Here is a 20,000-nt window from a genome sequence, read left to right as displayed (position 1 = left end):
TCATGGTCAATAAAACCCCTACTTCCTCTTAATGGCGTTGCCAAGGCGATGCGACAGGCACTTTTGCCTATCCGTGTGTCCCAGGCAACAACGCCGCAGGCAAATCCTCTCTCTATGTTTTACTTTTATTCTTAAATGCATTTCATACAGCAACAATCCAGTTAGGGTGTCCACCCTGTCAGGCTGGACCAGAGGACACAGTGGGATCAACAAAGACCATCCCGCTCACCGTTTACTGCTCATCAGCTTACCGCAACTAAGACCTCGCTCCCTCAAACAGTCTGAACACTCCAGCGACACACTGAGGTGTCCTGCCTGGTTATTGACGTCTGCTTCCACACAGGGGGGGGGGGGGAGAGAGCAGGCCAGACACACGAGAGCTGGGACTGATCCCCCAGCAGCTGCAGATCCACACCAATCACAAACAACGCAATTAATTCAAGCTGCAATTTGGAAAATAACTGGTGTACTTCCATTTTAAAAGGTCAATACTCAACTAAGGCTACAGATTACCTATCCATAGAAGGAAAGGAAATCAATACCTTTCCTATTGTCCGGGTCCTTTTGAATGCTAAATGTCCTTGCCATAGACTCAACCCCCCCTACCCCCACCTCTAGATGTAAACTCTTACCCAGCCTGAAGTCCCTGCCTCTGCTTAGTGTTGTCATTAAGGGGCCTGGGCTAGGTCCAGGATGATCACACTGCTCATTCACCAGAGCCTTTGGAGCTCATCCAGACCCATTCAATCAATTCAATTCAACTTTATTGTCACCACACAATGCGCAGGCACATATGCAACATTAGCAGGGGAATGAAGTGTTTGTCGGACCAAACGCCACGCACACCTGTTCCACTGTGGTGGAGGAGAGAGAGAGAGAGCGAGGGAGAGATAGAAGTAAGACAGAGAGAGGGAGATGCAGATAGAGGAAAAATGGAGGAGAGACAAAGACAAAAGAGAGAGAGAGAGAGATGCAGAGAGAGTGATTCAGAGCGAGAGAGACAGAGGAGAGAGAGACTAATAGAGGAAGGAAGATGCTGCCGGGATAAAAGGCCGATTCCTTCTCATCAAGGCTGGCTAATGGATCACCCTCTCAGCGCCAAGGAAATTACCTCACAACGGCGCCCTCTCTCAGGCATGATTAATTGATCCAGAGAGATACAACCAGAACAACACTGGTGGGTTTGGGGAAAGAGGTTCACCTGATGAGGAAGGGAAATACTACACTGACCTTTTTCACTATTAATGACTAGAAAATAGACCCTTTTCCCTCCATTGCCTGCTGCTCGGTGTAGAATGAACCGGCCAATAGCAGCATCCCTACTGTCTGGCCTGGGCCTGCAGGGTCACTGAGGGGGAGCAGAGAGGAGATGTGGGCATCCACCCACCATGGGGTCATATGAGCTAGTATTGTACTACTTTGTTCTGTGCTCTGTTGTGTTGTGTTACTGTGTGCTGTGTTACTGTGTGCTGTGTTACTGTGTGCTGTGTTACTGTGTGCTGTGTTACTGTGTGCTGTGTTACTGTGTTACTGTGTGCTGTGTTACTGTGTGCTGTGTTACTGTGTGCTGTGTTACTGTGTGCTGTGTTACTGTGTGCTGTGTTACTGTGTGCTGTGTTACTGTGTGCTGTGTTACTGTGTGCTGTGTTACTGTGTGCTGTGTTACTGTGTGCTGTTTTACTGTGTGCTGTGTTACTGTGTGCTGTGTTACTGTGTGCTGTGTTACTGTGTGCTGTGTTACTGTGTGCTGTGTTACTGTGTGCTGTGTTACTGTGTTACTGTGTGCTGTGTTACTGTGTGCTGTGTTACTGTGTGCTGTGTTACTGTGTGCTGTGTTACTGTGTGCTGTTTTACTGTGTGCTGTGTTACTGTGTGCTGTGTTACTGTGTGCTGTGTTACTGTGTGCTGTTTTACTGTGTGCTATGTTACTGTGTGCTGTGTTACTGTGTGCTGTGTTACTGTGTGCTGTGTTACTGTGTGCTGTGTTACTGTGTGCTGTGTTACTGTGTGCTGTGTTACTGTGTGCTGTGTTACTGTGTGCTGTGTTACTGTGTGCTGTGTTACTGTGTGCTGTGTTACTGTGTGCTGTGTTACTGTGTTACTGTGTGCTGTGTTACTGTGTGCTGTGTTACTGTGTGCTGTGTGCTGTGTTACTGTGTGCTGTGTTACTGTGTGCTGTGTTACTGTGTGCTGTGTTACTGTGTGCTGTGTGCTGTGTTACTGTGTGCTGTCCTGCATCCTGTCCTGTGCTCTGGGACTCACCAGGCCTGCAGCTCCTGCTCTGCTCTGCCGCGCTCCTCCTCCAGACCCTGCTGCAGCTCCTGTGTGATCCTCCTCCTCAGCTCCTCCTCGTCACCTGGGGAAGGACGCACACACACACACACACACACAGAGGTGAGAATGTTTGACTGTACCTTGGCTCCCTGAACCATGTTGTGTTGATGTGAGTTTGCTGTAAGCTATCAAATGTAATGGTGTGTGTGTGTGTGTGCGTGTGGTCTGCCTGCTGTGCAGGTAGTGAGGTGGGTCAGCCCTCGTAGCTCCAGGCCTCTGTTGCCTTATGAGAGAAAGAGGGAGTGGGAGAGAGCGAGCGAGACCAGAGGAGAGAGCTGGCTGCCACGCACCAACAACCACCTGCTCTATAAAAAAAACTCATCTCACACCGACACAAAAAAGCATTTACCCACCCAGAACCCCCCCCTCCCCTTCCCCCTCACCAACAATACCTCCCCAACACTTATCCACATACCCTCACACACTCATTTTCTTCCTCTCTATTGCCTGTGTCCCTCTCTTGCTGTCGCTGGCGTCATACGTGTTTGACTGTGTGTCTGTGGTGTCCTATCTCAGCAGGTAATTAACCATGAAAGTAAGAACCGGCTTGGCTAAGAGGCCAAGACGTGCTCTGCAGACAGAACTGCTGTGCAGTGCAGCACTGCAGTGGCTGCCACGAAACACGCGTTTGTGTGAGTGTGTCTGTGTGTGTCTCTGTGTGTGTGTCTCTGTGTGTGTGTCTCTGTGTGTGTGTCTCTGTGTGTGTGTCTCTGTGTGTGTGTCTCTGTGTGTGTGTCTGTGTGTGTGTGTCTCTGTGTGTGTGTGCCTGTCTGTGTGCGCGTGTGTGTGCACGTACTAGCGACAGATTAGTGGCCTCTACTGCATTAGATAGATGGGGTAATCCCTATTGTCAGAGCCTATTATTACCTGGAAGAGACACTCACAGAATGCAGTGTTGAGGCCGTGTGTATGTGCATAGGTGTGTGTGTGCATAGGTGTGTGTGTGCATAGGTGTGTGTGTGTATATAGGTGTGTGTGCGTGTATAGGTGTGTGTGCGTGTATAGGTGTGTGTGCGTGTATAGGTGTGTGTGCGTGTATAGGTGTGTGTGCGTGTATAGGTGTGTGTGCGTGTATAGGTGTGTGTGCGTGTATAGGTGTGTGTGCGTGTGTGTGTATAGGTGGTGTGTGTCCCCCACTTCACAGAGCTAGCTAGCTTCTCTCCCTGCTGTGCTAATTAAACTCACCAGGAGCATCTCAGTCCAGGTAAGGTGTGTCTGTGTTGCTGCATGATCACAGTGACTTAGCATCTTATCTTACGGTGAGCAATTATCTCAAGACACAGTATCAAAATTAACATTTAAATAGACCGTGCTCCAGCTCATCAGCGACGTGGTTCTGGTGAGTGAAGCCATGGGTGTGGCCTTCCATCGCTGTGTTTTATTAAACACTAATCTGGGAAGTCTACAGACAAATACGACCGAGAACGACACTTGCCCTCCTCAAGGATCATTTTGGGAGAAGCGATCGTTAACAATCGTTAACCGACAAGATTAAAAATGTCATGTTACAAAACGAAAACACATTGAATCTGAGCTCGCTGGCTGTCCCGACGTGATTGGATGCAATTACAACACGTAAGTACAAATACAAGTTATTTTGCTGCTGGCCAACGACGAAAATGGAGATTGCCAAAGTAGCAGAAAGTCGCTCGATTTTTCGCTATTTTCTTCTCTCTTCTCGCCTCTCAAGTAGTGTTACATCCCTCTTTCAATCAGTTCATCAGGCAAGCATGCGCGCACGCACGCACAGACGTTTTGTGAGTGTGGAGCAGAGCCAGTGTGACAGAAGGCGAACCGGTCCTGATATGATAACACAGCTAGAGACTCTACAAGTGCCCCGTCAGGTCAGACACAATTCCAGATTGGCCACGCCCACGCCCATCCTGACGAGGACACGGAAATGTTAAAGAGATTAAAAACTCATCAACTTCAGATATTTTTCTATTTTTTTTCCCCCTCCTCTGCCCTCATCCTCCCATCCTCGCTAAACCAGGAGTGAAAAACGCAGCGAAGAGGAAGAGGCGAGCGAGGGTTGATAACAGACGAAGGCAAATTGCGTTTCTCATCACAGGTTTCATTAACCCCTGGACCCATGCCGAGGGCATAATCTGTAACATTACCACTTCCCCACGCTCGCGGGAGCTCCGACAACTAAGTCTCGCTCACCTTTCCCACCCTCACCTTCCGGATGAAAACTCCTGCAGTCAGCCCACTGCCCAGGCTACAGAAGCTTTCAGCAGGCCTCCAATCTCTGATCCACCGCCAGGCCTAACTCAATCAGACGTGTTGGCATAAACGTCACACAGACATACGAGAGTTTGTTTTAGAACAGAACGATGTTAACAGGTGACACAATTTGTCCTTTTTCTCTTCTCTCCCTTTTTCCCCTCTCTGTTCCTCCTCTGTCCTCCATCTCTCTCTCTGAGCAGTCATCTCTAAGCAGGCTATTAGGCTAACAGAGTGTGTGGGCACTGGACTATGAATATTTATAGTAAATTGGAGAAGGTGTAGGAGGATCAACCTTGACCGTTATCCAAACAGCACACGCACACACACACACACAGACACACACCTCACACACACACACGCACACACACACACCTCACACACACCTCACACACACCTCACACACAGACACACACCTCACACACACACCCACACTTCAGACACACCACATCACACCACACTATTTAGAGACGGGCACGGCCATAGATAGAGATGAACTTGATCCCCTTCACTCATAAGCACACATAATCAAACACGCGTCATTAAGGTCACGACCTGGAGGGATTGGCTTGCACCTAAAAACCAGCAGTCAGGATCAATGTTTTCTGAGTTGACTTTGTCCTCTCATTGAGAAGTTGTCTGGCAGGGTTACAAAGGGGTCACAGAGGGGTCACAGAGGGGTCACCGAGCCAGGGCAGTCTGTGTTCTGTGTGCTCTGACCATGAGACAGCCTTGTCTGGCCGGCTGAAGTTCATCACAGGTGAAAAGAGGCAGTTACTTTTAGAAAATCTGTCAAGGTGAAAGAACAAGTCTCTTTAAGGCGCAGAACTCTAAACTCAGAACTAGTTTGCTCCGAGGAACATGAGATGAAAGCACCAACACCTTGACCTAAATGTTGTTGATGGATTTTCATGACACAAGTCCTAACCTTGTCAAATAACATGGATCGATGGAGCCCATTCAACTCCAGTTCACATTCAGCCACACCAGACACCAATATCCACCAGCTACTCCTCTTGATCAAGGATGACCTTTGAGTTTGTGTCATATTACCAGTGGAGTTCACTAGAGGTCGCCTGACTATCATGGAAGGACAGGCCTTCCAAAACCTACAAGCAAGACGTTCTAAGTCACATAACTGAAAGGGAGTTATTGTACCTACTTTTATGTGTTATTTAAATCTATAAAGGACATCCTTTGAATGTACTTAGCCCAGTAAAGTGTAGTAAGGGTTTTTTTCATAATAGGAATAGCATTAACACGCAGAAAAAAACTGATAAAAATGAGGGAGATTGTCATATTTATCTTTTAATCTGCAAACCAATTAACAAGGACAATGGAGGAGCAATTGTTTTGACAGAGAGAAAAATGGACGACAATTTCAACGACGGCCAGACGCTAATGAAAACCCTGACTTGGACACAAAACAGTTTTTGTTTGAGAACGCGTGAACGCAGACACGAGACTGATTACACCCCAGCTTAACAGGCCGAGCGGCACTCTGAAAGCATTTTTACAACAGCAGGAAGCAGGTCTCTGTGGTTAAGGGCTTCTCCGGGATAGATAGATAGATCTAGAAGTTGTGACGAGCTCCTAACCACATTCACACAGCCATGCCTGTCACGCTCCATAATGAGGCGAGGTTTGTTGTGTGAAACTGCAGAGGTGTCGTTTTAATCACCAGAGGCACTGCGGCGTGGAATAAGTTGGCCTTTTTTTAATTACCTCTCCGATCGGGTGCCGTCAGGGATGGGAGAACTTCGCCCACCCTGGTTGTCATCCGCTAAAGAACCCTCTCCGCCCACGTTCTATCCTCTTCTGTCTACTGAACGGGTGACATAACTTTCAACTGTCCTCTGTGTCACGCAGAACAACTAATAACACTCGTACGTGAGTGTTCAGTGAACACTAACATGCAGTGAGACCTGATGACCTGGTGCTGCCTAAGCCTGTTGACTTGAGGTCATAACATTGGGCATATATTTAGTTCCGGCTAGCTTGTTCGGTTAGCCAACTATGGGTTGGCATGTCAAGGTTTGCAAATTGGCTCAATATCACAAGAAGCAAAAAGGGCAATAGTGAAACCGTGAGAAATTCTTAAGTGGGCTAAAACTGTAAAAAACTCATAGCAGCATTAATTCATTACTTTTATTACAAGTCTGAATTAATGGTTTCATTAAGACCTCGGCAATGGCAATGTATCACGATGCACAAGAGGCTACAGTGCGAGTTCTCAGAAAGGTGACTAATTGGGATTTGGGGGGAGGGGTTAAACAGTCAGAATTAAACAAAAAATTCACAGGGACCACCTGTTTGACCACTGAGATGAAGCCTGCTGACTGCCCTTAACATGTATAAAAACAAAACCCTTCATTAAAACATCTCGATCAAATTCACAATAAATGTAAATGCCTCACCCAAGTGGATTCACTTTCACAACACAATCTTCAAATATCTGACAAACAAGTTTTACCAGTCTAATTGAAAGGACACTATCCAGGAGTCATTTGAGGATAGTTTATACTGAGACACAGGTGCTGTGGTACTGAACTCACCAGATGGTGCTACTGAAGGTGGTGTTGGTGGTGGGGCAGCCACTGCTTCTGGCTCTGGGGCAGGTGGAGGAGGAGGGGGGGCAACCACTGCAACTGGCTCTGGGGCAGGAGGAGCGGGGGCAACTAGCTCCACTGGGGCAGGAGGAGGTGGAGGGGGGGCAACAACTGCTACTGGCTCTGGGGCAGGAGGAGGGGGTGCAACTGGTTCCACTGGTGGCTGAGGAGGAGGAGCAACCGGTTCACAAGGAGGCGGAGCAACAAACTCTGGCAGGGGAGGCGCAGCTATTGGTTCGCAGGGCTGCGGAGGCGGGGACAAAGCTTCCATTGGAGGATCGGGCGACAGGAGAGCGGCAGGTTCAATAGCCTGGCAGGAGGAGATGGGTTCCAGGAAGGAGGGAGCGATGGATTCGATTAGAGGGAGGGGAGGAGGGGCAAGGGGTTCAATTAGAGGAGGAGGAGGTGGGGTTTCAATTACAGGGGGAGGAGCAAAGGTTTCAATGGGAGGGGGAGGAGCAAAGGTTTCAATTACAGGGGGAGGAGCAAAGGTTTCAATGGGAGGGGGAGGAGCCAAGGTTTCAATGGGAGGAGGCGGGGCCAGGGTTTCAATGGGAGGGGGGGGAGCAAGCAGAATGAGGGTTTCCACGGCAACAGGAGCAGGGTCAGGAAGAGAGACCAGCGGCTCAACAGATGCAGGAGGGGGCACTGTTACCGGTTCGACAGGTGGAGCAGGGGGGGGGGCCACCAAGACAGGTGGAGCAGGGGGGGGGGCCACCAAGACAGGTGGAGCAGGGGGGGGGGGCACCAAGACAGGCTCGAAAGCAGCGGCTGCAGCAGCAGCAGCTTGGGGAGGAGGCGTGGGAAGGACCACGTCTATGATGGTGGGCGCTGATACCTGTTCCATCATGGAGGGTGGAGGGGGAGCCACTGGCTCAGGGGCAGAGAGTGGAGGTGGAGCAATGGGCTCTATGGGTGCTGGAAAGGGAGGCAATGAGGTGATGGGGTCAAAAGGGGGAGAGATGGGGTGGAGGAGAGGGGTGGGGTCGGCTACAAGGGGAGGGGAGGGGGTCTGTGGAGGGGTGGGGGGCTTCACTGGGGCCTGGGGCTCTCGCATGCGGTTGATGACATTCTCGGAGAGCTGGGGAAAAAAAATGACGCATGATTAAACTTAATATTTTGAAGTTTCAATTTCACATTGCAGTCAGCTAGCTACTGTTGAAAAAAACTACTGCAAGGAGGACAGTAGGCCTACTGATGGAACTGAAGAAATGTTTGACTGGGTAGCACTTCGCAAATATGTTTTAGTGGATGACTTGTTTGGTTGATGTTTACATATAAATGTATGAGACTCATACGGTAAGGACATTGTTTGACAAGAGACTACCGTACAGCTGGTATACATGGCTTGCAGATGGCTGTATAATTGATGTTGGTTATCTTGTGCCAAGCAATGTCTCGTTGTGAGACGAACTTATGCCTGAGTCTACACCTTTAGTTACCTGCCTTTATAAGCAGGCGACGTAAATAAATCATCACGCCACAATCGTTTTATGTAGCGTAATATTGGCTAAGGGACATTGCCCTGGTGACAGCTTCTAAACTTAATTTACAATACAACAATATGCATAGAGGGTGTCATCTCCGGTCATGTCAAGTTCATTCATTCATTGACCCACTCATGTAAGACCCACTGGCGAGCGAGGAGGAGTGACTGTTTATTAAGTTAGCATTGCTGCTGGCCACACACGCACACTACATTATACAGCAAGCTAGCTAGCTAGCAAGCTATTATTTCTGTCAACCGGTTGTCAAGCTTTACTCGCGACGGTAAAATCGTAATCTGATCATGGACGTAATATACTGAATCGCGCTAGAACAAACAGCTGTTTACATATCCATTACAATGTTGTGGTTACACTACTAAATTAGCTAGCTAATCTCTCCTCTCGTACTCACCCGTATGCCCTTCACAACTGTGATGTTGTCATTCTCATCCGACTCGAATGAAACACGGCGTGTACTACTGTTTGCTCCCATGTTTGACCGCAATCAGTCAAAAGCGACAATGAATTACATACAATGGAAGTTGTCGTACAACAGGGCTTTTTTGAAATATGATCTATTCTCTCTCTCTCACGCCGGTGACAGGGAAGCTAGGGCCGCACGCCTCTGCTCACAAAAACGGCTAAACTTCCGTAGCATGACGTCACATGGAAATACGACGTTGTGATTGGTCGAAACTATTTTCGCAAAGGCAAGCGCTAACATAATATTCTTAGTTCATGTGAATTTAGTTGATCAAAATCATAATAATAATAATAATTAAATAAGCCTACATTGTAGAATATTTACCAATTAAAGCCACAATAAATAATGTAAACACGATTAGATTTTCTGCTTCATAGTGTGAAATTACATTTTATTAACCTTTACCCTAAAAAGCCAATCAACGTCATGACACATTGTTTGACTGCAAATACCCGTGGGGTTGTGCTGGCTGCAGGACAAGTTGATAAGAACTTCTAAATTAGACTTGGCCAGCTCAACCCTTGACAGAACAAAAATAGCCCCTCACCACATTGTTTTGTTGTTGGAGGAAACACACAGATCGCCCACTGTTATCTCGGCAGCCCACAAGCACATCAATCAGCACAGAGGCTTCTGGGATCGACCCTGTCCCTCCAAAATCAATGCCGTCTTCCAATTCTTTGGGCCCACGAGATGGTTAGAGATACAGTGAGATAATACTCGCCAAGTCGCCAATACAGAAGACCATACGAACTCCCTGATAGCTTTCCTTAATCATAGGATCAGTTTAAAGGATATGTGTTTCTTCTCTATCGGTTGATTTCTGTTGGGCTTACAACTATCGCTTTTAACGATGTCCTGTTGCTTTCTGAATAATGAAACATAATCAGAGTAAAAAGAGTAGCCTGGAATAGTCTTATGAAATATATGGAAACTCCATAATTAGTATGTTTCTCCCATCAAGTTATACAAAATAGTCCTTCATGACCATTCATGAAGTAAACGTATTTATATGCAATATTTTAAGAATGGATGAATACATTATTTAATTTTTTCATAAAATTTTGCTCTTTCGTCAAGGGTATGCTGATAATCTATTGTGCTCTCTGTTTCTCTTTTACTGAACACAGTTTCTCAGAGGTTTCAGGGATACAGCATCAGCAGCAAAGGTGTCAAGGCAACGGCATCAGCAGCGAATCTAGTCAGTAAAAGACTACAAACCCCAAATGTCAGTGCAAATTGTTCGTTTCCCATTGGTTTGTGTCATCCCCTACGTATCCATCGTCTTCTTGTTTGGGTGCAGTCGCTGGAAAAATGGCGTCTGATACAGGGAGATACAGAAGCGCCGTTAGCAAAAGCAAAGATCCTTCTGGCCTACTGATATCCGTCATTAGGTAAGCCCCATAAAACGCATTTCTTGAAATGCATTTTTGCTAAACGTATATGCCCGATTCTCCTCAAATGTTTGCTAAGGCTTTGCTCCGGACAAGGCTAGGTCTACTAGAGCTAACTTTATTGTGTCGCTAGGTAGGCTGGCACTGCAGTCACATCCTGTTCTGTCAGTCATATCGGTTCGAAAATTAACAGACCAGGTGACCAACACTACGATTCAGCCGGTCTAACCCATTTTTCCACATCCAGACGTCCTATTGTCCCTAATAAAACACATAGTTTTCTTTTTATGCAACGTTAAGGACACCATGTTGGCTAGTTTCTCGCTACCCTATGTGTACTGGTATGATAATCGTCTGTTCAGCAACTGGACACGACTCATTCAGTGTCAATGAGCAGTGGTCAATCATCAAACTTCAAGGCACCTTCACACTTCTCTCTTGATCAGATCTGCGGTGATCGGTCAACTGACAGTCACTCAAAGGTAGCTGGTCAAAGGCGTTTTGCTGCTATCCCATTGGTCAATTGGGCAATACAGCGGACGGGATCCAACTACAATTGTTGTGAAGCAGCGTTACTTCAGTTGCTTCAACAGCCATAAACAGAAATACACCCAGATCCTACATTTTTCTGTAGCCTGATTAGAAAAATAGTGGTACTAGTTTGCTGCACTTTTGCTCATTATAGAACTCAACAGTGACTATACAAAGTGTATACAATTTGACCCTTTGTTAAGGAAAAGCTGAAGGGCGATTAGAGCAAGAACAAGGGAAGTTGGTAACTGTAGTGCTAACAAGTTTATATTCCCCTAACCGCAGTTGAGTAAACTTGGTCAAGCCAAAGGCCAAACTTTAATCCGATTCCCCCTATTGGATTTTGTGAACTTCAACTGACTCTCCAAGTTATTCTCAGGGCCAAAGGGATACTTTTAAGGACCTCTCACTTTCACTTCAGCTGAGGAAAAGGAGAAAGAGGCCTCCAGCTATAATGAGCTCTTTAGGGAGACTGCCTCAGTAGTACATCTCAGTAGCTGTGAGGAGAGAGGAGGTCAATCTCTCTCATGTGCTGTCACTCGGAATGAGTCTCTTTCCCACAGGTATGTTTCAAAGAACACCTAGGCCTATTGTTTCAAGAGTGAAAACAATCATGGCTGCCTTTTATAATCCTTCCTTCTTCAGAGAGAAATTGTTATTTTAGAGGTGATTTAACATTCTCTCCTCTGCACAACTGTTTCCTCTGAATGGAGGCTACATCTAGTTTAGTGGTTAAGTGTGCGTAGCGTTTAGGCGGAGGCCTTTCTGCAGTGGCTTGGGTTTGAACTCGGCCTTGACCCTTTGTTCCTTTTCCTTTTTTTCAACCTTTTAAAACCTTTTTCTTTTTTTTCGAACTGGTGAAATTGTTTTTCTCCCAAAAAAGCAACCTTTTGAAACTGTTTTGGGCAAATATAAAAAAAAAAGAAAGAAAAGAAACCGAAAATATTTTTCTATCCTTTGAAAAGTTTGTTTTCTAATTCTTTGTACCGTTCATACATTTTTCACAAATATATATTTAAAACCTTTGAACACTCTCACAGCGCTCTCTCACTCAGCGCTCTCTCTCTCTAAAAAAACAACAGCAACAAATGAAAAGGCCAGGGTTTCACAGTCCCTCCCTGTGCTTGCGTTCAGGACCCTGTCCAGCAGCGATGACGTGCAGGACCGGGAGACGGAGAAGGGCCGCCTGGAGGATGCCTTCGAGAAATGCGACAGAGACCTGGACGAGCAGATCGTCCAGCACTACGCCGAGCTCACCACCGCCATCAGAACCTACCAGAGCATCACCGAGCGCATCACCTGCTCCCGCAACAAGATCAAGCAGGTGAGTTGGAGGAGGGGTGCCCGTTACCGCCGGAAACCAGCGTGGGCCATTGCAGAGTAGCTGCCCTAACAGGAACACACACACGCGTAGTAGTTAGTCGCAGTAGTGTTGGGTGGATGCATTACCTCGGTTAAGAGGGTTGGCTTTACTCTCCAATCTCATCTCCGGGCCTCATTTTATTGAATATTCTTTCCATTTGTGCCGTGCACCGCACAAACCTGAGCAGCTGGATTGAGGCCAGCACAGTCAGAGACAAAGTGTCTTGGATATCCAAAGTTAATCAGATGCACGCGCACACAAGCACGTTTTTTTTTTACACGTGTTGTTCATGACCAGTGTTATCAGTAATTTCCTCTCCACTTCCTCCACCTAACGATGTCACTTCCTCCACCTAACGATGTCACTTCCTCCACCTAACAATGTCACTTCCTCCACCTAACGATGTCACTTCCTCCACCTAATGATGTCACTTCCTCCACCTAACAATGTCACTTCCCCCCAGGTGAAGGAAAACCTGCTTTCATGCAAGATGCTGCTGCACTGTAAGAGGGACGAGCTTAGGAAGCTGTGGATCGAGGGGATCGAGCACAAGCACGTCCTCAACCTGCTGGACGAGATCGAGAACATCAAGCAGGTCCCCCAGAAGCTGGAGACGTGCATGGCCAGCAAGCACTACCTGCACGCAACCGACATGCTGGTGCGTATGTGTGGAAGGTGTGTGTGTGTGTGTGTGGGTGTGTGTTTGTACGTGAAGGGGTGTGTGTTGGTGGTGTGTGTGGGGGGTTTGTAGCAGGAAACCCTTCATGTAGGAAAGTTGCCAACCTACCTAGCCATTTCCTCTTACTTTTACAAATGATGTAAAGTTAATAAAGGACCACCGCTGTGTGTTTGTGTGTGTGTGTGTGTGTGTTCTCCCTCTGATGTGTGTTTTGTTGCCGCGCTCTGCAGGGTGCACAGGATGGTACCGTGAATTAAGGGAGTACAGATCCCTCCCTCCCTCAGCTTTGCTGTTGTGTACTTCCAAAATCTATCCGACTGTTTAATCTGTGATTATTGGAAGTGGTCTAGACCAGGGAGGAATCTAGTTTTATTGTTTGTGGTGAGAGAGTCTTTGGATTGATGGTCCACTTTGAACTCCATTTGCTTACTTCTGCTGTGTCTCGCACCCAACGCTATATTGTCAGTGTCGATTCATTTGCGAGTCAGTTGGAGAGAGCGGGGGCGTCGCTGTTTATCTCAGCCCGTCACTGGCGCTGAAACTTACTGCTTCACTCTGTTTTCATCTCTGTCTACACCTCCACAGTCTAGCCTCACCTCCATCACTGTCTTTCTCTTCTACCTTACTGGTTCTCTATTTCTTCTCTCCTCCCTCTCCCCCTCTCTCTCTCTCTCTCTCTCTCTCTCTCTCTCTCTCTCTCTTTTTCTATGTCTCTGACTCTGTCTCTGACTCTGACTCTGACTCCCCCTCCTCTGCTTTCTACCTCATTCCTATGTGTGTGACTGGTGAGACTCCCTGATGTGTTCATCCCTTCACATGCTGTCAGTCATTACTGCACTCATCTGTCAGATTAACGTTTTCTCTTTTACACAATCCTCTTTGCTCTGCCTGCCTCTCTCTCTCTCTCTCTCTCTCTCTGCCTGCTCTTTTCTGTTTCTTTCTCTTCCTCCCCGCTGTCTCTTTTTCCCTCTGACTCTCTTGCTCTCTCTCTCCTCCCCTCCCTCTCTCCCTCGCTTGACAGTTAAAATTCCTGGTGTGCTTCCTCTGCCTTAGCTGAATGGCAGTGTTACAAGACCCCATGGGGTAGGTAAGGGACGAGACAAGCTCAGAAATCCCCCCAAATACTCAGTCCCGTCCCCAGACACACACATACACACACTCACACGCTGACACCCCCCTCGGAGCCCAGCATGCACCATAGAGACCAGTGATGGGCTGTCACATAAAAACAGCACTCTTCTCCTCTCCCTCTCCTCTCCATTTTCCACCTTCCTCTCCTCCTCAATCTCTCTCTATCGCTCCATCCCCCCTGCTAATACACAGGAGGCCTTGTGTTCTTGATTAGCTTGACAGGCCAGGCTCCGTAACCATGTTAACTAGCCCCTCTTCTGTCATCCCAGCCCATCGGTAATGAGTCACACACTCTCTCTCCTGAAGGACACACACACACACAGACACACACACACACACACACGCACGCAGGCTTCAAGGAGTTATTCTATTAGGCCAATGGCCTGATCATGCACTGCATTAGCACATCTCCCTGATAATGCAACTCTCATTTGCATCAACACACACTTGACCTCTGCCCCCTCCCCCTTCTCCTCCCTCCTCTGGCAGTCCCGGGTGACACACACACACACACACACGCGTGGCGTAAATGGCTCTCCAGAGCACTATCATCTAGCCATTAGAGCCCTCAGATAAAAAAGTAATTCACGGCGTTGAAGATTTATTAAACACAAACATAACCGCTGCTGCTTATGAAAAGTGAGACTCAGGTTGAGAGGGAGGGAGCGAGGGAGATGGAGGGAGGGAGATAGAGAGAGGGAGGGAGGGAGACAGAGGGGGGGAGGAAACCCACGATGAGACAGAGGGAGAGGGAGGGAGAGGGAGGGAGAGGGAGTGAGAGAAGAGGATCCATTCAGGAGCAGGGACGAGTGGAGAAACCGGACGAGGAAGACGTCCTAAAATCTGCCGTTCAGGCTGGGATGCCGGCAGCCGTCTGAGCCTCTAACACGAGCAGCACTGAGACCCAGAGAGGAGAAGGAACCTTGTTATTATTATTCTAGCCAGTTAATAGACCCTCCTGTCAGATGAGACGTGTGGAGAGACAGCCGTCTCTCATTTACAAGACGAGTAAAGAGCTCCTTCTGATGTGCTCTCTGCCTTCTGGGGACCATCAGAGGGAATGTAGTCGACGGAACTTTTTTATGACTAGACTCACTGCTAATGTGTTAGCGCCAGACATTGCCCAAGTGTGTCGTTCGCCAGTTAATAGTTGACTGTTTCCTAAACTCTGGGGCACCGCGCATGCTGTGAAGGGCGCTTTCACGTACTTAATGATAGAAAATAGTTTTCCTATTAAAAAAAAGTTTTTGAACTCATACATTCTGTTCCCGTGCTGCAAGTGTATAGACTAATGATGTGCCGCAGGTGTATAGACTGATGCTGTGCCCGTGCTGCAGGTGTATAGACTGATGCTGTGCCTGTGCTGCAGGTGTATAGACTGATGCTGTGCCCGTGCTGCAGGTGTATAGACTGATGCTGTGCCCGTGCTGCAGGTGTATAGACTGATGCTGTGCCCGTGCTGCAGGTGTATAGACTGATGCTGTGCCTGTGCTGCAGGTGTATAGACTGATGCTGTGCCCGTGCTGCAGGTGTATAGACTGATGCTGTGCCCGTGCTGCAGGTGTATAGACTGATGCTGTGCCCGTGCTGCAGGTGTATAGACTGATGCTGTGCCCGTGCTGCAGGTGTATAGACTGATGCTGTGCCCGTGCTGCAGGTGTATAGACTGATGCTGTGCCCGTGCTGCAGGTGTATAGACTGATGCTGTGCCCGTGCTGCAGGTGTATAGACTGATGCTGTGCCCGTGCTGCAGGTGTATAGACTGATGCTGTGCCCGTGCTGCAGGTGTATAGACTGATGCTGTGCCCGTGCTGCAGGTGTATAGACTGATGCTGTGCCCGTGCTGCAGGTGTATAGACTGATGCTGTGCCCGTGCTGCAGGTGTATAGACTGATGCTGTGCCCGTGCTGCAGGTGTATAGACTGATGCTGTGCCCGTGCTGCAGGTGTATAGACTGATGCTGTGCCCGTGCTGCAGGTGTATAGACTGATGCTGTGCCCGTGCTGCAGGTGTATAGACTGATGCTGTGCCCGTGCTGCAGGTGTATAGACTGATGCTGTGCCCGTGCTGCAGGTGTATAGACTGATGCTGTGCCCGTGCTGCAGGTGTATAGACTGATGCTGTGCCCGTGCTGCAGGTGTATAGACTGATGCTGTGCCCGTGCTGCAGGTGTATAGACTGATGCTGTGCCCGTGCTGCAGGTGTCAGCGGTGGATGCCCTGGAGGGTCACCTGCTGCAGGTGGAGGGTCTGGGGGACCTGCGTCTAGAGCTGCACAGCAGGAAGCTGAACATCCACCTGGTGCTGATCGACGAGCTGCACAGACACCTCTACATCAAGTCCACCAGCAGGCTGGGCCTTAAGAACAAGGAGAAGGGGCGGCCTGGACAGAGGTGAGGCTAGGGGGAGGAGAGCAGGCCTGGACAGAGGTGAGGCTAGGGGGAGGAGAGCAGGCCTGGACAGAGGTGAGGCTAGGGGGAGGAGAGCAGGCCTGGACAGAGGTGAGGCTAGGGGGAGGAGAGCAGGCCTGGACAGAGGTGAGGCTAGGGGGAGGAGGGCAGGCCTGGACAGAGGTGAGGCTGCGGGGAGGAGGGCAGGCCTGGACAGAGGTGAGGCTAGGGGGAGGAGGGCAGGCCTGGACAGAGGTGAGGCTGCGGGGAGGAGGGCAGGCCTGGACAGAGGTGAGGCTAGGGGGAGGAGGGCAGGCCTGGACAGAGGTGAGGCTAGGGGAGGAGGGCAGGCCTGGACAGAGGTGAGGCTAGGGGGAGGAGGGCAGGCCTGGACAGAGGTGAGGCTAGGGGGAGGAGGGCAGGCCTGGACAGAGGTGAGGCTTAGGGGGAGGAGGGCAGGCCTGGACAGAGGTGAGGCTGCGGGGAGGGAAGGGGGAGGGTGTGGGTAGGGGGATGCTGTAGGAAGGAGGGGGGAGGCTGGGGTGAGGCTGGGTCAGAGGAAGGCTGGTGTTAGGGGGTGTTACAACTACTCACTTCTGTGTATGTCGCTTTAGATAAAAGCCTCTGATAAATGAATAAAATGTAAATGTGATGTAAAATGCAGGGTTGAGTCTGGGGGAAGGGTGGATCGGAGCTCTTCAGGATGATGGACTGTGAGTGGGAGATTAACACCATATGGATCGTTTCAATGTGGGAAGAAAATCTGTGAAGTTTCAAAATGTTTTTTTTTTTTTTTTTTTTACAGAGTTGACTTTTCGGAGGAGTGGGCGTTTATAAATATAATGGGGTCGGATGAATTATAACTTTTAAAGTTTACCCGTTCTCCCACATCGCTATTAGCAATGCATGTCCAACTGGGTGGCTTTCTCATCCTTGAACTTCAAAAAATATATATTTTTTGCTGCTATGCCATTAAATGCAAACTAGCAAATGCTTCTTATTCAGATAGCTGCTAGAATAATAATTTGACTATTTTCCTGGGTCTGGCAGAGTTAGTAGAGTATTAGACTTCCTGTTAGAATGCTTCCATGTGAGGCAGTAGACTAGATGACTTCCTGTTAGAATGCTTCCATGTGAGGCAGTAGACTAGATGACTTCCTGTTAGAATGCTGTCAGCTCTACCTGCCTCCACCCAGCTGAGTCCTCTGTGCCAAGACGCAAGCCAACATCACATTAGGGCAACGCAGGAAACTGACCTTAGAAATGTGTGTGTGCATGGACGTTCAGATGTGTGTATGTGCATGCACACACGGATGTTAATAACTGTGTGATCCTGTGTGTGCGTGCCAGCCTGCCTGCCTGTGTGTGTGTGTGTGCGTGTGTGTGTGTGTGTGTAGACCCCCACAGTATTTACGCTGCAGAGCCTTGCTGAGGTGTGTTGATGTATTAGCTGGGGTTAGGGAGTGACAGGTGTTAGCCCCTGTAGCAGGGCAGATGCTAACAGAAGAACACCTCCATACACCTCAGTCACTTACCGGTGCTCTCATGATGAGGCAGACGGAGGGTGTGGGCCCGTCACAGCCATTTCCTGTTTCCCCCTTTGCGTAATTGCAGCGTTTTGATGATTAGCGAGGTGAGGAGGAGGGAGGGAGGATGATGAGGTGATGGTTGATGTAAACATGACTTGTGGGAACCCTTAAAGAAGGTAGTTGATGCTGAAACCGGTTCTCTCTGTTTCCCTCCAGTTCTACGGCCAAAGACACATCTCCGCTCCCCATCACGGACGTGAGCAGTCTGTCCACCCCTCGAAAGATGATGGACTCTTCCCAGTTCAGCACCCCTGGCTCCAGCAGTGGTACGCCCCAAACCGTACCACGACTCAAAGAGGGGGGGGGGGGGGGGGGGGGGGAGGAAGAGATGGAGAGGAAAACAAAAAAAGGGTTGGGACAAACTAAATTTGATTTCCTGTTTTAAATCTAAGAGTAAATGAACTCATTTACTCTTAGAGGGTGATGTTCGCCACGATAATGAAATCATTAGCAAGGATCTCATCGCTGCTTTTACATGCATTAGCATCCCATTAGAGGTGTGTTGCAGCGACGACTACAAGCTAAAATACACACCTCACCCAGAGACGTTTATCCCTTCCTCTCATACACACACACACTCCCCTGCAGCCAGTCACATACATCACAGCATCATTAGGGCGGTATCACAGTCCGCACATTCCCATGGTAACATCACAGATTTCTGCCCCTCCATATGTGCCATTAGTCACCACGCATCACTGTCAGCACAGGCAGCATTCATTACAGCTCACATGGGGATTGCCCTCATCTGAGTGGGAGAGTGCTCTCTAAATCAGTGTGTGCAGTGTTTGTCTGTGTGTGTGTGTGTGTGTGTTATCTCTACAGTGCTTGTCTGTGTGTGTGTTTGTGTGTGTGTGATCTCTACAGTGCTTGTCCCAAGGCTGTGGGAATGCCAGATGTAGGAAAGAAGTTCTGCATAAAAGTAGAATGAGATACGTTGCTACCCCCCCCCCTGCCTCCCCCATGAACCACCCTCCCCTGTTCGCTCACAAACAAGCCTGTCCCCCCCCCCCCCCCCCCCCCTGTCCCCCCCCACCGCCAACCCTCTCCAGAACAGCAGAGATTTACTTCCACCCACCACAATTGCTCATGTTTGCGTGTGGGTTTTGTCTTCAATAATACAGGTAGAGAGCACTATTGATTCACACCCAGGGCCTAACTCAGTTCCCAACGCTCAACTGCACCTCTCTCCTCACATTAGCCCCAAATGCTAGCAATTAGCCTCCGCCGCGCGCTAAGTGCCTCGCTAGTGACGACAGTCACGACGCTAGCTGCTGCTTCCATCAACGGCGCCTCGCTAGACGCGTCTAATGGCCCCGGCACACCTCATTTACGGATGTTAATTGTCGTAAATATTACACAAACTGCGGAGAGGTGGGGGGGAGGGAGGGAAGTCCATTACTTTGCCATAAACATTAACTCTCTTAGTGTTAGCCTGCTTTGATGGGATTTTGGGGCTGAGTCAGAGCGGAGGGAAGGGCTCTTCTCCGTTTAGATGCTAATAGGACGGCTGTGGAGGAGGGGGAGGACAGGAAGGAGGAGGGGGAGGACAGGAAGGAGGAGGGGATGCAGGTGTGCTGAAGACAGACTGAGGTGCAAATCTGTTTGTTTTCTTTCCTAACTGTGTTTCCCTGAAGACTGGGTATAGTACAGGGAGATATGGAGGGATACTAAGCTAATGATCGTGTGCTAGTGCCAATAACACTGTGCATCCTTGTCTGTCTGTGTGTGTGTGTGTGTGTCTGTCTGTCTGTCTGTGTGTGTGTCTGTCTGTCTGTCTGTGT

General features: G+C 48.8%; 2 protein-coding genes across 4 annotated transcripts in view; one reads left to right on the top strand and one right to left on the bottom strand.

Moving 5' to 3' along the window:
* The window catches only part of chchd3a (coiled-coil-helix-coiled-coil-helix domain containing 3a), a 54,731-nt gene extending 45,455 nt beyond the window's left edge, over nt 1–9,276 (bottom strand). For 2 of the 3 annotated variants that reach the window (XM_067254862.1, XM_067254863.1), the window contains exons 1-3: nt 9,069–9,276; nt 7,116–8,250; nt 2,263–2,356 (exon numbers count right to left, since the gene is read on the bottom strand). In XM_067254862.1, coding sequence (XP_067110963.1) covers nt 2,263–2,356; nt 7,116–8,250; nt 9,069–9,149 — 1,310 coding nt within the window. In that variant the 5' untranslated portion in view covers nt 9,150–9,276. The remainder of the gene's footprint in view (nt 1–2,262; nt 2,357–7,115; nt 8,251–9,068) is intronic. The other variant, XM_067254864.1, reaches the window with a different exon arrangement.
* Nucleotides 9,277–10,451: 1,175 nt separating this feature from the next.
* exoc4 (exocyst complex component 4) overlaps nt 10,452–20,000 on the top strand; it is a 42,056-nt gene continuing 32,507 nt past the window's right edge. Inside the window, exons 1-5 of the mRNA XM_067254945.1 lie at nt 10,452–10,534; nt 12,200–12,389; nt 12,892–13,086; nt 16,440–16,630; nt 18,373–18,482. Coding sequence (XP_067111046.1) covers nt 10,455–10,534; nt 12,200–12,389; nt 12,892–13,086; nt 16,440–16,630; nt 18,373–18,482 — 766 coding nt within the window. The 5' untranslated portion in view covers nt 10,452–10,454. The remainder of the gene's footprint in view (nt 10,535–12,199; nt 12,390–12,891; nt 13,087–16,439; nt 16,631–18,372; nt 18,483–20,000) is intronic.

The sequence above is a fragment of the Osmerus mordax genome, chromosome 17 (genome assembly GCF_038355195.1).
Source record: "Osmerus mordax isolate fOsmMor3 chromosome 17, fOsmMor3.pri, whole genome shotgun sequence".
Classification (NCBI taxonomy): domain Eukaryota; kingdom Metazoa; phylum Chordata; class Actinopteri; order Osmeriformes; family Osmeridae; genus Osmerus; species Osmerus mordax.
This window is presented reverse-complemented; position numbering and strand designations above follow the sequence as displayed.